Source organism: Aythya fuligula, chromosome 8 (assembly GCF_009819795.1).
Source record: "Aythya fuligula isolate bAytFul2 chromosome 8, bAytFul2.pri, whole genome shotgun sequence".
NCBI classification, from domain to species: Eukaryota; Metazoa; Chordata; class Aves; order Anseriformes; family Anatidae; genus Aythya; species Aythya fuligula.
This window is the reverse complement of record NC_045566.1, coordinates 15,093,073-15,110,156: the sequence shown is the minus strand read 5'-3', so window position 1 is coordinate 15,110,156 and position 17,084 is coordinate 15,093,073. Positions and strand designations below refer to the sequence as shown.

The 17,084-nt window shown below is 40.7% G+C and overlaps 1 protein-coding gene across 1 annotated transcript in view; it reads left to right on the top strand.

The window, feature by feature from the left end:
- ZNHIT6 (zinc finger HIT-type containing 6) overlaps window positions 1-12,364 on the top strand; it is a 33,535-nt gene extending 21,171 nt beyond the window's left edge. The window contains exons 9-10 of the mRNA XM_032192710.1: window positions 6,727-6,851; window positions 11,566-12,364. Coding sequence (XP_032048601.1) covers window positions 6,727-6,851; window positions 11,566-11,651 — 211 coding nt within the window. The 3' untranslated portion in view covers window positions 11,652-12,364. The remainder of the gene's footprint in view (window positions 1-6,726; window positions 6,852-11,565) is intronic.
- Window positions 12,365-17,084: the final 4,720 nt, after the last annotated feature.

Here is a 17,084-nt window from a genome sequence, read left to right as displayed (position 1 = left end):
TTTCACAGAGGCGGAGGAAAGGGGAACCTCTCTGTGCTCCAGTGGGAAAGGCGAGATCCTGTTATTTCCTTGTGATGCTGCCAAAGGGGAATCCCTCTGTTTTTTCGCTTTCCTGACGGAAATGAGCGAGGACTGATTGTTTCGACCCCGCCAAAGAGGGAATTGACCTTCCTGCTTGTTTGCCAAGAAAATAATTTGTTTTCTTTATTTCATAGCTTTTCCTTTTCATTGTAAAGCGTTAGTAACCCCTTAATGGAAGGTTTGTTGTGTTGTGGTTTCCATGCAAATAAGTGTAAGTTTGTGGATACATTTCCAAAACTTAGTGCAGAGGGTTAGAGGTGTTCAGGCTGTCTTCATGGGAGCTAAATCGGAAAACTTAGAATTTGATATCGAGGGATCCCAAATTACAGAAGTATCAACTATGGTTTCTGAAGTAGCAGTTCATTAGACTAGCTCAAATGTAATAAGAAACTTATTGCCAGCATACAAAGGGTAATTTCTCATCAGCTTTATATTTCTGTTAATTTTGTCAGTGCACTGCTGACTTGCATTAAGTTGTCTAAGAGATTTGACCTCTTAGTTTTCTGAAATTGCTATATGAGAATTTTTCATGTCCTTTGTTACTCCTTTGTAACACCTGCCCCACACCTCTAAGACTCCTTGCAGTAATGTTTCATGGGGCAGTGTAACAGAAGGACTGTAAAGCAGACCTCTGACATTTACTTTTCCTCCATGAACATGCCAGTATTTTGTTTATGGGACGAGTTACAGAACTCAACTTCCCTGGATTTTTGGGGAACCACCCACAGCTTTTGCTTGTACTTGAGATGCCACTAATATCTTTGCAGGTTTTGAAACTTCAGGAATTCGTCTTCAGTATTAAACCCACTCTCTTTCTAATAACTTTTCCCTTGTGCAATTTCATTTTCCCTTTAGCCTTCTGGCTATCATTAACTCATTAGGCTGGTTTGCTTCTTTATCTTGGGCATGTAGCAGCAGCATACGATCGCAGAGTACCCTTTTACAATGTATCTGCACTGCACAACTTAGATTTGTAAACCTTAAGCTCTTATTAGTCTGTGAAGCTCCATGGCAAATTTTTGTACATATCAAGGACTGCTTGTGGTGATGCACTTGAACCATAGTATCTTTACTTGTTGCTGGATTTTATTATTTGTTTTCATTACGTCTTAGGAGATGGGGAAAATATTTGCTTTCTTGAAATTCAGTATCACTATTTCTGTATTCTTTGAACCAAATTCTTCTGAATCCAAGAAAATGACATTAGTCAGCTTCATATTTTCCTCCTGTTTGTTTTGTTGTATTTTCTCCAATAACTAAAAGATTCATTATGGTTTGTACTTGAGTTAATCTTTAGATTGTTGTTTTGCATCGTGAGTCCTTTTACCACATCTCGCCTAATGCTCTGTCCACTTAGTTGTTGCAACAGATGCCTTATCTGCGTTGTTTGCCATGAATTGATATTTTTTTCCATGGTTGTCATTAAAGAACTTTCGCTGTGTTGTTTTTTTTTGTTGTTGTTTTTTTTTTCCTTCATGCAATTGCCTCATTCTCAAGAGGTTTAGACAAGGACAGCCTTTGTGCTTCTGCAGTAACATACTTGTACTCTTACGTTGCTTATCTCTTCTTTCCATAAACTGCTTTGTATATTGGCTAGGGTGAAAGTGAACAAACCAATGAATCTTTCTGGACAGCTACTATGGTGCCTTTTAATTTAGGTGACAGTTAGTGTCCCTGTTATTGCTTGTCTTAAAAGGGTCTTTGTGTGAAGATGGTCTGGGGTAGAGATACAGCAAGGAAAAGGAGCAGTGTCGTGGTCTCCTCATTACTCTGAAGTGGCTTTATGCATTTGAAGTGTGTAGGTATAGTGAGGAGGTGGTGATGCAGTCTGAGATGCCTTCCTGGTGTGCTGGCAACGTGTCTTCCTCTGCTTTGTTAATTGTATCCTAATGGGACTGGTGGGCCAAATGCTGAAAATAGGTTGCTTGTCCTAATTTTCCTTTTTTTTCAGAAAAAAACAAAAAGGAAAAATGACTGTGTAGTGATGGAACTGTTGCTGAAAATGTGAAAATGACTATGATTCAAAAAGAGATTGGTCAGGCATCTGTTCTGCATTGGTGTAGGTTAAGCTGTGCAGGTTTCAACAGTAGGGAGTGTTTTGACAGGTCAGTGAGTGTTTGTCAAGGCAGGCTGTGGACGTCCTGCACTGGGAGAGAAACCATAAAGCAAAAGTGGAAGGAGGAGCCTCAGAAGTTTTAAAATATCTGTGTAAACTGTATTATAATTTTTGTATTAGAATATTAACTTAAACTTCGTTGGTCCCTCCTGTCTCTAAGAGTGGTCAAGCAAAGTAGAGACTTCCGTGTTCTTCAGCTGCTGTTATTAATTACGTTACAAAGGAAGAGTTACAGCAAGTAATTTCCTTTATTGTTTTCTTTTTTTTTCAAAGACACTGCCTTTTTGTTTACTGTGTTTCTGTAGTTCTTTTTCACACATAAGGACTAACAAAATTCACCATGTTCCAGATTTTTATGGTCAAAATTCTGGTGAGAAAGTTAAATTTTAAAAGTCTGCGTTGTTTTGGTACGTTGTGTTTACTTTCTGCCATATAAGCCTCCTTTCATATCTATTCAAGACTGAATTTCACTACTTCCATGTTCACCAAATGATAACCACACGACGAGGTTATTCACCACTTAGGAATGGAAGTCCATCTGTTAGTTATTATCTTTGCTATGCTGCAGCCCTTCACAAGGAGTGCTTGGGAGAGCCTTTAAATGCTGTACCCAGTCTTTGCTCTCTTCTGGGGAAACGCGGATAGCTGGAAAATGCTGCCTGCCTTACTTTGGGGTGTGGGAGAGAAATCCTTCTTTCCATAACTTAATAGAAGTTTGAGTGTGGATTTTAAGATTAGGCCCGAAATAGATACCATGATTTATTGTATCTGAGTTATGCCAACTAAATACCTAGATGTTTCCACTGAGTTCTAGGAAGAAAAAATGTCTTTGTTTCAAATATGAGTAAAAGCTTTAATTTATATCTCTCACAGGAAAACTATGAACATCATTACACAAGCATGCATCTTACTAATATTTGCAATTTTAGATTGGGAAAACTTTTTTGCTCTTTTCTTCCAGTAGCTAGAAGACTAAATGAGAGAAGTAACATGGTTACAACTTATCTTTAATTCCAGGTTGCAGATTTTTCTTTATTATTAAAATCAAAGTTCCTGTTGATGACATTCAGGAAAACCTGATCAGCAGGGAATTTCCTGCTGTCTGAAGCTGTGGAGACGAGTTACACCACTGCGATGACAGCCGTAGGCTCCATCTGAGGGAGGTTGCTGTGATGCAGTGACCTAATGGAGCATTCCTGTGGGGGGGAGACAGATTAGGAGGCCGAATTGTTGAATTCCTGGAAGGTAGCAGAATAACTATAGATAGTGAAACTGGCCTGTGCAGATACTCACAGATGATATCAGAAGTGCAGAGCCATGTGAATTTCAGCATTTGGGAAAGGTAACAAAGCAATTCATAGGGTAAATGTAAAAGATTATATGGGAACTGATGTGGGATTGCTGAATCTTGTTAAATTTTCTCAATTGTCTCAATTTTTGTAGGCTTTTAAACTGCCTGCTGGCACGCAAATTCTGCTTAATTTTTGTCCTTTAAAAAGCAGTTATTGTTATTTCATCCCAGCTAAAACCAAAAGCTGTTGTCTGCCAAGATTGTCTCTTTGTGGTCCTTATAAATGGAATCTTCTTATTAAGAAGAAATCCAGGCCCATTTCTTGCTTCATGACATGGGCGTAAAGCCTTGCCTGGGGCAAGATAACAATCTGGAAAATGTATTAGGCGGCGGGTGTAGGATGAGGAGACTAAGGAAATGTATGGAAGGGGCAGTAAATAGAAGTAAATACCAGGGAGGAAGGAAGAGTCAGAGAGAAGAGTGCAATGAGAAGTCCTGCCGAGTTTAGGAACTGGAAAGCTGAATGAGGCAAGGAGGGAAAACAGCGTGCGTTCAGTACCAGAACAGGATAGCTTCCCTGCAGCGGGATGCTTAACCACAACTTAAAAAAGAAAAACTCCATGCATTACTTTGTGTCGTACCAAATGTGCACTTCAGGGTTGTGATGAACACCAAGGTTTGAACTTGTACTACATGCTGGAGGATGGGCATGAAAAAAGGTGCTGTAGGTTCTTGCTGAGCAGGCTAGGCGATGCTAGTGATACAGGACTAGCAGGTAAAATGATGATCAAGGAGTATCTGCGCCAAGCTCTCATCACACCATCCCTGACCATGGTGAAACCACTTCCCTACAGCTCCTCATGGTGCTGAGCAGTCACAGGACTTGTAAGAAGCCATTCCATTTCTTTAGGATTCATGCTTCTTGGTTGCTCTTCAAACGGGTCTAGTAAAAACTGAAACTGGGGTGAATTTGGATTTCTAGAAATGCTGTACAGGGCGGTTATTTTTGGCCAGAGGCCTGTGGTGCTCTCCCCACTGGTGTACAGCTGTGTTCTGCTGCTGGGGTACAAAAAGGAAGGTTTTTCTCATGATGAAGTCCTTTAGAGAGAACCTGAAGTCAGCCTTGCTCTGTGAGCCATCCTGTATTTGAAATTGAATGACAAGTATTAGTTTTCTTTTCAGGTCTTTAAACATGCACAGTTGAGGAAGAGATTGACAGGTGGATTAGCAGAAAACATCAACTTGTACTTGTATATTGAGTAAGGAGTGTGGTAGACTGAGGTCTTCTGGATAGAATAGACACTAACAGCACTGAAGTTTGAAAAAGAGAGGCATTAAGCTCCTTTGCTATATTTTCCCTGAAGTTTACAGACCAGATTATGAACTAAACTTTGGGATTTTTTCTCTGTCATTGTCAAACAGTACCATTTACTAAACACAGAAAAAAAGATAAAGCTTTGACTATAGTGATCTAACGCTTCAGTAATTTACTATCATAAAATAGTTTTAAGTACAAATGTTTTATCTTATGCCAAGCTGGACGCTAGAGATGTTTTGTCTAAAACATGAGATAATGGAAAGTGTATTGTGGCATGTGAATTAGTTTAGCCTCTTGGTGGTAAACGTTTGCTTAACCAGAAAAGAATGTGTTGAGGTCCTTGCCAAAGGAAAGGTATTGCCATGCTTTGCATTTAGAGTACTGTAAATAAAGCAGTAAATATGTTTCTATTCATGTGTTTTAATCCCCGAGTTATGAATGCATTCATTCAATGAGAAATGCAATATACTGTTATCCCTTCTAAAGGGTTTCAGAAAGAACAGATCATAATTACTTTGGGTTAAGAGAAACTTGAAACCAAATATTTTCATGATGATTGATGTCAAATACGAGAGAGAAATAGTTTTTGCTCAAACTAAGTTTCCCTTAAATCCCAAGAACTCAAATTCTGCTTTGCCTTCAATATTCTTCTTGTCTGCCGACTTCTCTGATGTACTGTTCCTAATCGTACATTACTGAAAATCATAAAGTGTACATTTCCTTCACCCCTCCAGGGTTGTTTTGTTGGTTTTTTTTGGTGAAAGAAAGTCCAAGTGCATAATATGTAACTGCTCAGAGAAGGTGAAGCAGCTGTGTGAAATACTCCCCCCATTGCCCACAGTGTATTTTGGTTTTGAACTTCCTTTGGCTTTAGCTGATACAGTAGCTTAGTGGTGATTTTATAATCCCGATTACAGAAAGAATTGCATAACTCAGATTGCAGTGTAATACTATCAGAGCATTTGTTGGATGCTGCGGTTGTATCAAGTGAAAGCAGCAGAGTTTCTCTTGTAGAGGGCTTTGAAACACCCTTCTGTTCCCCAAAATCCCACGTGCAGGCTTCTGATGAGAGAGCTGGGAGAGGACATTACAGTTTTAGGATATCATTGCAGGTTAGGAGAAAATGCTCAGTTTACTTTGTATTTGTATAACATATGGCTGTGTAACCGGCCTCAGCCTGCGGGGTGAAGGGGAGGGAGCCCTTCCATGGGAAGGGGCATCGAGCCACCTGCCTCCTGCAACACACACAGGTGCACCCTTAGCTGTAGGGAGTTTCTTGGAGGTGGTGCTGTAAGCAGAGCTTTGCTCGGCCATAAACAGGGATGTTGTACCACCTTCTAGAAATGATTGCTTATTGTTGTATGTTCTGGGTATCCAAGCCCCACAAAAATGGAGCTCTAAGCGCTTCCAACGTGCATTACTTAAGTGACAACTCATATGAAAACATGATAAGGTACACTACTAGGCATGTAAATTAAATCTGTAGTATTACAGGTCATAAGCATGAAAAATAGCAAACGTATACATTTACTATGCACATACTGAGAGTGATTGGAAAAAACAAGCAGGACGTTGTCTTATTTTCAGCTTAGAATCTGATTTTGGTAAATATATCCATTTTGATATCCATATGTCCATTTCTGATTTTGTTAAAAATATTAATTAAAAGGTCTGAAAACATTTTGGCCTGTAATGAAACTAATTCCATTCTCGTCTTGTTCTTAAGCTTAGATGTTAGGAGGGTTTAAAAAGATGTAGTTGGATAATAAGGCCAGATACGTAATTTGAATCATAAGAGAGTTCTTCTAAACATTATATCATCTGAAAATCCTGTGAACTGCAAGAAGCTGTTTTTAGAAACTGTACATTATGTCCTCAGTAGTTTTAAAACCCAAAATAAACTTTCCTGTTATTTTTAAGGTACAATGAATTGGATGCCAGTAGAAGCCTCCTAGAAAATTTGAAAAACAAAGTAATAATTGAGTACCCAACGTTATTTGTTGTCTTAAAAAAATTGAAGAAGGACATGGTGGTTCTTGGCCAAGGTAAGCATATATTTATTTCCTGTTATTCTATACTTAGATATTTTAGTTGAATAAACAATAATTAAGGATACACCCATTGTTGATGCCAGGAATGCACAGTATGTCTTATATTTCTCTCAGACTCTAAAAGATTTATATCAAACTGTTATGAACGTTGTCTTAAATCTTCTGGTTGATGTTAACTTTAGTGTTACTGTATGTATTTCTCCTAACAATGTTTACTGGTACTTCATCTGTTTTTGTATAGTTTTAGCCACGAAGGTAAAACAATTCTTCAGATTTGTGCTAAATTTTGTACAGAGCAGTTGGACAGAGTTGCTTGTTTCTAAAAAGTCAAGCTGTCAGAGGGAGATTAGTTGTAAGTAAGCCTGCTACAGAAAAGGGAATCTTTGTCCGTGATTTCCCAGCATAACTCCTAAAATTGGTCAAATAATTCTGAATTAGATGGTGGTCATTAGAAATTGTAATGGCAAAGAAGCTTTTTGGGTGGGTTAAAAGCACTGTTGTCTTTTTGGAAAGTACCATCTTACTCCCTAATACAAAGGCTTCACTTTCTGTATTTCTGCATTTCCATATAAAAGCTTTGCTTTCTGCAGCTGCTGATAGAGGGAGCCAGTTCCTTGTCCCTTAGTCCCCAGCTAGTAACTATAGTTGTCAAAGAACATACTTTTCAGTGATGGGCCCGCCTGTTATTTTTACAGGTTTCTGAGGAAAAGCTTTGAAATAGGTTTGCTGTGGCTATTTCATTGCAGCAACCTAATCATGGCTCTGTATGTATATAATTAAACTGAGTAAATCTGAGACTAAAAATATCATACCAGTGATAGCAAATCTCCCTGGGTCTCTGATGTTCTGGCTGGATTTCACTAAGTGATCCGCTGGAGCAATCTGCTGTCAAGGAGCCGTATGCGGACGTTTCTTGTGCTGTATATTGCAGGAGAGGGGACACCATGCCAGGAGATAAGATCGTAGTCTTGTCTGAGCAACTGCATCTCCTGATGTTTGCCCTGGGAGTACTTGCAGATGTGCTACAGGACGAAGATATGAGATACCTTTAGTTTGTCCATTGTTTCTTGATCAGGGTCCCTTGGCTTCAGTAGTCAGCCCTGCCCCAATGATTTGGATGTCAGGAGGGAATTAGGACTGATTGACTCAAACTCCATCTGAGTAGCGTGGTTGTCATTACCGCCTCCTGAGCTGGCAGGGAGGCTGTCCTTCTAAGGGGGTAGTTACAGATCCGTTGACTGAACAACCGTATTTTGAGGTCATGCTGCTGCAGATACAGGCTGGCCCTGTAGGACCACAGGGCAGAGGGGCGAAGGGAAGGGAGCTGAGAGCAACTGGAAGTGCTGATAGCTGGTACAGGGACACAAGCGTGTGTCCTCAAGACAGTGACCTTCCTCTACTGCAGGCATCATTCAGTTAGCTGTCATCCCTGGAGCTGGTATTCGGGGAACACTGGCAGCTATTGCAGCTTTGGGGAACCATTACATTTTCTTTATCTTTGGTAATTGTTTCTTTAGATTCCATAAAAATCAGGTTCATAGCTCTTTGTTGTGGTGTTTTGTTTGTGACAGGAAGATTTTATAGCTAATGGCAAAAATAGGATGTAACGAGAGCAAAGAGAAATTGCCATACAGCATCTCTTCACACTTAAAGGGAGGTTGGAGGTAAGAGGGGTGAAGACAGTTTATGATCAGGTGATCTTTTTGAGATTCATATGCAGCCATCTTCAACAAATTGTCTGGAAGCAAACTGAAGACAGAGTAACTGAAATAAAACATGTATAGTTACGTATATAAGAGCTGCACAGTCTTCATACCGTGCTTGTCTAAATATTCCCAATACGTTAAAATGCAAAGTAGGGATACTTGTATAATGCAGGGGATTAATGTCTCTTCATTTGGATACATGTAAGTTTCGATTTGGCCATAGCTCATCATATCCAAAATACTCTTCAGTGCCAATTCACTTCACTTGCATAAGAGTAGGAGCGTTCATTTACATTCTTGTGAAGGGGGTGAAGTACGTTGTTCACGTTGAAGTAGCATGGTCCTTTCCTTCCTTACTTAATACTTGCTGTAAGAGAATTTTGGAAAGTAAATAAAAAGCCAACTATTTCAATAGGTTTATATACTGAAAAGGAAAAAAAAAAAAAGCCTTCTGAGTCTTTCCAATCTTTTTTTTTTCTTTCCTTTTATTACATTTTTTGTCTTTTTTTCTCCCTAAAGCTTTAGGGTTTGAATTGTGAAGGATATTACTTTACTAACAGGCCAACAAAAATTGCACATCTGAAAGTTGACTTCACAAAACCAATTATATTTCTGGTACTTTGGTTAAGTAATATATATCTATATATGTAATATATAGATATTATATAAAGATATATAATGATAATAGGTACTCCTAAATGAATAGGAAAAGAATGAATCGTGACCTGCAAAATATTGCAAATTGTATGTTTTTATAAAGTCTTTACTGTAGGAATATTAAAGATGTTGAGTGTGTATTTGTACGCTTTCCCACTTCCCATTTGTGTTTCTTTTATGTATGGAAGCCAAGCACTGAACATTTTCATTGCTCTCTCTTGACTGTGCATTTAGGCATTTAGCATAGACTGGGCTTTGCAAACAAGCATGTTATTTTCTGGAGTTGAATTCGCCAAGTTTCCAGTCCTCCAGATTGTTTCAGGAAAAGCATGCTCAGAACTTAAAAATGGGAGGGCCTTTCAGTGCTGTTACTCCACTTGAAGACAAAAAAACACTTTTGTAGAAGTGTGTCACAGTCATCAAACTCTTCTCTTGCGTGCTGTAAAGAGCCTTACAGAAAAAAAGGAGAAACAAACAACACTTAGCTTGCTTTACCAGTTACGTTCACAGATAACTGCTAAGAGTGGAAGTCATGGGTTCACCTCCAGCATGGCCAGGGAGAAGTACACTCTAACAGGAGAGAGCTAGCCTGCTCATCTCCCCAGAAGCCACCTTACTGCTGCAGCATTTGGCATGTTCCTTGCAGTCCAGCTTCTTCACCGAGTACGTCACCCTCACCCCCACAATGAGCTATTACTCTGAAAGACTAGGGAAGAGCTAGAACTGGACACCTGCTAAGGGAGGCTGCTAGAAGTTAGTGAGGGAAAAACCCATTTTTCCTGTCCTCATTCTCAGAAATGGCTGAAGTATTTTGGCTGAAACTTCCAAAAAATATTCCAGTGAAGGAAGGTAACCAGCACTGAACAATTTAGACCAGGAGTTTAATTTTACATTATCAGTAAACTGCGGACAGCTTTATGGTGAGAGGGACTGGACAATCTTAATTTATAGGCAATGCCATTATGACTGTAAAAGCATGTTCTTTTTGAGTGAAGACAATCTCTAATACCTGTCAAACAAAACTTAACGAACTAAACTAGAGCTAACATTGGTCTGCTGACCTTCATGGTGAGTCAGGAGATGGCCACATTCTTTTATGGGATGTTTTGATGCTTGACTTGCTTATAGCAAAAAATACAGGTGTGCCGATTCCAGCAGGCAGGGTCAGTCATGGCTGAAGATAGGAGGGGATTACAGAAGTTTTCACAAGACTTAGAGGCAAAAACAATCCTTACTTTGTGCATTACTCGGTACATATCTGGCATATAAATGTTCATTGATTATACACTAGATTTAATATAGACAAAATGTGACCTCTGATGTTTCTGGGTGAAATCCTTCTATTTTCTTGAACAAATTCCATTGAAACTGTACAGGTGCACACTGTGTCCTATGTACTACCCGTGCTTGCCAGATGTAGAACTGAGCTTGACAGGACAGTAGCAATGCTTCACCAGCTCCCTTCTGGTAGTGTTTCTTTAATTGAGCATCTGACACTAAATGCTCAAAATCTCCTTTAAATTTGTGGTCAGATCAAACACTGAAAATATCAATGAGAGCAGTGTGCGAGTCATGTGCCTACTTTGCTATGGTTTATTTTTGTGCTGCTCAAGTGCCACCGACCAGCGGCATTTGGTGACCTCACCACGAGGTGACAGGGGTCGATGCTCGTTAAGGAAGGAGTCTCAGGATGTATGGCTGAAGACCGGTTTGGGAAATGAGTGCTTCATGATGTGATCTCAACAGAATGCAGTAGCCTGTCCTAAAGCACACGTTACTGTGAAGCTTTAGCCTCCTCAGCCTTAGCTCATGGATTCATGCAGCTTGACACCATCTTTGGGATGCGGGAATATGTGGAAGGAGCACATATGTGCCGCATCTTAATTTTCTGTTCAGAATTTCTCAATAGCTCCCCATCTTAACAGAAATGCTAACAGTGCTGCTAATGACCTATAATTCACTGCAGTTGTAATACACATATGTAGCAACCCAGAAAACAGCATTTAAAACAAACCAGGACAACAATTTGAAATTCTCAGTGGATGAAGAGGAAGAGCCTTGTATGGAATAAACATTCTGCTTACCTACCTGACCGAGAGACCAAGATTTTTTAAAAATTAAGAGATCCTAAACATTGTCTTGCTTTCTCCTTCAGCAACAAAGTACTTCGCAGGGCCGTATCCTACATTTTGAGACTTGTTAGGAAATAACTGTCCTCAAGGAAACTCTGATGAAAAGGAAAAGAAGATTCAAAACACTGCTTCTGTTTGAGCAAGCTGGAAAAGGGGGAAACGGCATTGCTGAGACTAACTGCTTGTTGTTTTGTTTGTGTCCTTCACCCTCAGATGCCAGCGAATCTGCAGAGGACTTGGACAGTGAAAGTTCGTCCCTTTCATCTGAGGAAGAAGGGGAAATTCGGGAGAGTTCATGACAGTTCTTTGTGAGAAGAGGGTGGGATGAGCCTTTTATATATTTTTTTTTAAATTTAATTAAATCTTTTTAATACAACAGATTTCTCTGGGGTTTGGTTTGGCTTGCTTCACTAAAGGCAGCACTTCCAAGCTGCCTCCCTAACTTTGGATTTAGTAGTGCATGTTTAGGTATGTAAATAAAGAGGTGGGCAACTAATGGTTCAAGAGAAATCTGGTATTATTGCATAGCACCCTTTTATCCATGTATCTTCACTAAACAGAGTAACCCAGATTTAAAGTTTCCAAGTTCATTTCAACAATATATTTTTTCCTTTTATCCTAGTATCTCAACGTCTGATTTGTCTGACCATAAATATCTTATTCCGTATTTGCATTCATCAATGGATATGTGCCATTATGCTTCAACTTACTGAAAAAAATCTGATGTTTCATCAGATCAGTTTTCTTTTAGGTTAGTTCTTTGTCATGTTGAGCTGCTGCACATGATCTTACTTTACTTTTTGGTTTTAATTTTCTTAAAGTTTTCTGACTTTAATTTTTGGTGGCATTTTGGATGTCCATTGCAGTATCTTTTTCTTGTTTGGTTGTATCTTGCTTAGTATATCAAGAAAGGACCAAGCTGAGCCATGTTTTATGCACGGCATGTTAATCTTCTACCCTCATCTTCTAAATTAGCATTGGTTTAAAAAATAAATAAAAATAGATGCATGGAGTGTCACTAGTGCTAACGTATTGATCTTCTAAACAGTGCTGATGTTGTGCATCTAGTAATCCTGTGTTACTGCTTTACCTACTGAAGCCAGATACTGCAAATGTTTACTGGCATATCAGCTGAACTTACCTACTTAAAAGCAAATAAAGACAAAACAGAAAACTCCTGTACTGTATCAGCTACCAATGACAGCAATCTGTTGCTAACTGCCGATAGAGGACTCCACGATCCCCAACACTTGTGGAGGTGTCTGGTTCGAGCCCCCCATGCCTGTGGGGCTGGCTGGAGGAATCGGAGGGCACGGCTGTGAGTGGCAGATGGGTGGGTGGGTGAGCCCCTCGGAGCCCTCACGAGTCTCGGGAGTCAGCCCAGGCATCTGGGATTAGTTTGTGGCGGGGGCTATGGTTCACCTAAGGTCTAGCTGCAAGTCAGTGTTTGTAAAATCCTAAGCACGTGGTTACTCAGCTCAGTAAACAGCTCCGCCAGCTCCTTGTTGCCCTGCTCTGTCTGCTGCTGGAGATTATCACCTTCATGACCAAAGCTGGCGGCACGGGATGCACGCCGGTCAGCCACTTGAGTGCAGAGCTTGGTGTTTTGACCGCAAACTCCCGTGAAGGTGGTTTGTCGGTCACAAGTGCTCTTCCTGCCAGGGCTGACATGATAGAAAGATAGCACAAAGCAGTGAAGTTGCCTGTTGAGGTCACACAAGGCTGTGACAGCAGTGAAGGGCTCAGGCTTTCAGGCGCTCAATCCAGACTCCAGGGCGCCAGCTTGTCCGTTCCTGACCAGCCATACTGCTTGGAGAGGATTGCTGAGATGTTCAAGGTTGTAGAAGTTATTTTTTCACGCTTTTGCAAACAAATTATCATTAATAAATTGTTTGCAGCAACATCCAACCAACGAAGTTTGGAAAGAGCATCAGACCTTGGTAGTGACATGCTGCTTCTCCTCACGGTGATTTTGTATGCCTTCTCCTTCATCTGTTTTGCAATCTGTAATAAAACAGGGAAATCTTTGTACTTGCCTGTCAGTAGCCACCTGTGCTCTATTTTCTTTTTTAATCATTGTTAGTTTTCTGCTCACCTCTCATTGCAATGTTTGTTTTCTTAACCCTCTTTAAAGGACCACAGTTCCTAGCTGTAGGTGTTGCTTTCATATTTTTTCAGTTCAGTGACAGTGAATAAGCTTTTCCTAATCAGTGATTACAGCATGCTCACTTGGTAGTCGCAAATTACTTTAAACCAGCATTGAACCCATTCATATTAACACCCACAGAAGAGCAGAACAGCAAAACTGCCACAGTTCATTTGCTAAGAACTGTTTCATCTGGAGTAAAAGCGTGGTAGTTCTGCCCGGAGTCAGAGCATGCGGTGGAGATGAGAGTGCCGCAGATACTAACGCTGCTCTGCGTGTGCGTGAGGTTGTGCTGCAGCTGAGGAACATGCATTTGTAATCAAAGGGATTTGCATTACTTTCCTGCTCTCTTGGAGGCTTTCATTAATTGACTGAGTGTTTCCCTGCATTGTGTTTTCTTGTAGAAATCTAATTTAAGCTCTTGTGGGAGTCAAAACCACAACCCTGGTTTGTTTTTAAATGAAGATGCTGTTAAATCTATCCTCTAGATGTAAATCTTTTCCTACCTTAAAGAAGGTTCTGAAAATTTTTAAAGGTTGTTCCTGTAGTTGTTACCAGAAAGGAGATTTACCAAACAAAGCTGTGAGCCATCATTCAGATCTCAGACAAATTGAGAGTGAAAGGCCTTGTTACTAGGTGTGTTTCCCATTCATTCCCAGGTTGCTGTCTAGTGAGTTTTATTTAGTGTTGTAACAGTCACCCTGGTCTGAGTGGTGGCAATTCATCAAAAGCAAGCCAAGGTGGAATTCAAATATTTAACTTAGCAAAACTTGTTGAATAATTTGTATATAAAAATGAATCGAAGTGATGGTCTTGGGCTAACAGCACTGTCTCACTGATGGTAGCTGGCTAGTGCAGGTCCTGCAGCAGTCATAACTGGTAACAATACTGAGGTTAGGGATCTAATCACAGCTGATGCAGTCTTTGGCTGTTAGTACTTTCACAGATGGTTAGGAGAAGTTCTTAATTCCTCTGAGTGATTTAACCCAGAATGAGCATCTCATATTGTAAACTGAGGAAAGAAAATACACCTTAAAAAGCCATATTTTTAAAATTCCGGTCAAGCACATGAAACTTAAGACACGGGGCTGAGGATGCCTGGAAGACTTCAGTTGAGTCCATTCTGAAAACATCCTCTCATAATCGCATTGTACTGGCATCCCAGTACAGGCCGCTGACTTGATTCAGCGCAGATGATGCCTGTGAATGAGAAACCCGTGCTGTTGTTTTAATCTTCATCCTTCAGCACCAGCTTGCGCTGAGTGCTTGATTCTATGCCTACTATGCTTACTCATTTGTTTTCCTCTATAAACGAGTTGTCAGAGAAGGAACAAGCCCTGTGTGCAGCGTTGTTACAGCACTTTTAATGTTTAGACTGTTCAGGTTTCAAACCCTGAACTCTAACAGCGTGCTTGAACTGAAGGACCAGCAGCTTACAAAGCAAAGAGTAAAGGCTCTTGTACTGAATGAACGTGCTAGTAAAAAAAAAAAAAAAAAAAAAAAAAAAAAGTAATGAAGTCATCCTTTTCACAAACTAAGGGACAAAAATAGAGCCTAGCTAAGAGCATAGCAATAGCTGAGAGCTGGGCTTGAGTCAGTCCTAGGAGAGAACTTGGTCTTTTCCTTTTTTGTACAGCTTCCTGGGGGGATGAGGCACAAGCTAGGGAACTGTCATGGGTAAACAACTGCCTGTCAGTATGACAGCAAGGTTTTGAATGAACACATCTGAATGCTAGGCTTTACCGTATTTATTCCACTTTAGGGATTGTTGATTTGTAGAGGAAAAGAGGATCATGCTGCAAAAAGAGTTGCTGCCCTAGCTCTTAGAGGCAGTCAGGGCTAGCGAGCTAACCAAAAGTTGTTGCTTCAGTAAAGCAGGGTGGATTTACTTTGTGTTAGGAGTAAACCTGCTCACAGTGCAGATCACCCTTTCTAGACTAAAAAAGTGCAGAAATGTCCAGGCTTAGTGCTGATAGGAAGCCCAACCTCTGCACTGAGCACAAGGACAGCTGTGGTTCGGGCCCTGCCCTGCCAGCTAGGGCTGTGCTCTGTTGACATCTGTAGGAGCTGGGAATGCATCGCACCTTGTCAGAGCAGGCTCTCAGAGAGTAAATATACAGCTGTGATGATGTAACGTCAGGCCCTGCTTGGTCACAAACATCTCATTCTGCTTTCTCAAGTCCCACACACTTTTCCTGAAAACATTTATTCTTCCTCCCTCCAAAGAAAAAATATCTTGAATTTGTGTTTGTGTTGTTGCTATGACATTCAGTTAAACTGTATGCAGATGCAGGTTCTCTTAATGAGAGGGAGAAAAAAACACAACTGTGTACTTCAGCGGACAAAGATTACCCTGTGTTTGTATTAGGATGTTGCTATGGCAGTGCATATGGTTTTATTTGGTGGAAATTTGTGGTGAGATGGAAGGAAGTCACATGTATGCGGGACAAACAAGAAGTGGCAGCAAAACCAACTCCAAATAAATACTGAAACTGAAAGGGGAGTTGCAGATGACACGTGAAACCTGGAAAAGACAGGGATAGGTGTTTTGCTGCCTGTCTCTGTGAACTGACAACAGAAACGTGCTCATGCCGTGTCCTGCCGGTCTCAGCAACCCCTTGGACAGTGCCATAGCTGTAATGATGCTTTCACTGCCTGTGCTTCTTGCCCTCCTTGGCTCTGCATGCTGTGACATATTTTGTTGTTGTTGTTTTGGAAGCAAAATTCCACTGCCTTGGCCTGATCTTCCCACCACTAACTTCTGCAGCCTATCCTAACCTAGTGGGCTTTTTGGCAGGTAAATTAACAGAGTGATAAAGTGTGGAAATCCACTAGTGCTTTGCCTACCTTTGGAGCAAAGTAAAGTCTTTCTGGACTGGTTGCCTCCTGCTTGTGATAGAAACGGGATTTTTCTTTAACTGGCACAGAAGTCCTCATATTTGTCTCGTCCTTTTGCATTGGACTGCTTTTTGCATCAGTTGCATCAGTACAGCTGTTGGTGGGGTTGCGTGACAAATGAGAGCAAGTTAAAAATAACCTGCCTGAGAAACAGGGATAGAAGTGAGGGAGGAGAGCGAGTCCTGGTTTGGAGAACAAATTGCCACACTGCGCTGGGAGCTGGCTGGTTCCAGCGTGATCCCAGCTTGCGGAGAAAGCAAAAGTGTTTTGAAAATCACATTGCCACTTTCTTCCTGGCATCCCATTTCAGCCACAAGGAGGAGGAAGAAATGACTGTGAAAGCTGCCTGTTGCTTCTGCTTTCAGCTGTGCTTGGGCATCCATGTTGGTTTTAATGGGATCGTTTCACTGCAGCACAAGTAAAACCTACTCTCTTATTTAAAGTCCTCATAAACAGCTTGCTGATTTTATAGCTGTGCTATCTTAAATGTCTGATGATGTTAGATTTTACGAGCCAATTTAGATCTAACCCGTTTGGTATGAGATGCTCAAGAAGCTCAGTAGCTTTGGAGAATCAGCTGCTTTGAGTCTGCAAACCCACGGCTATCTTTTTGGCCTCCTGTGGGACAGGTGCTCTCAGAATGTGGCTGGCCTGCCCTGCTGACTTCTACTGGTGCGTATAGCAGAGT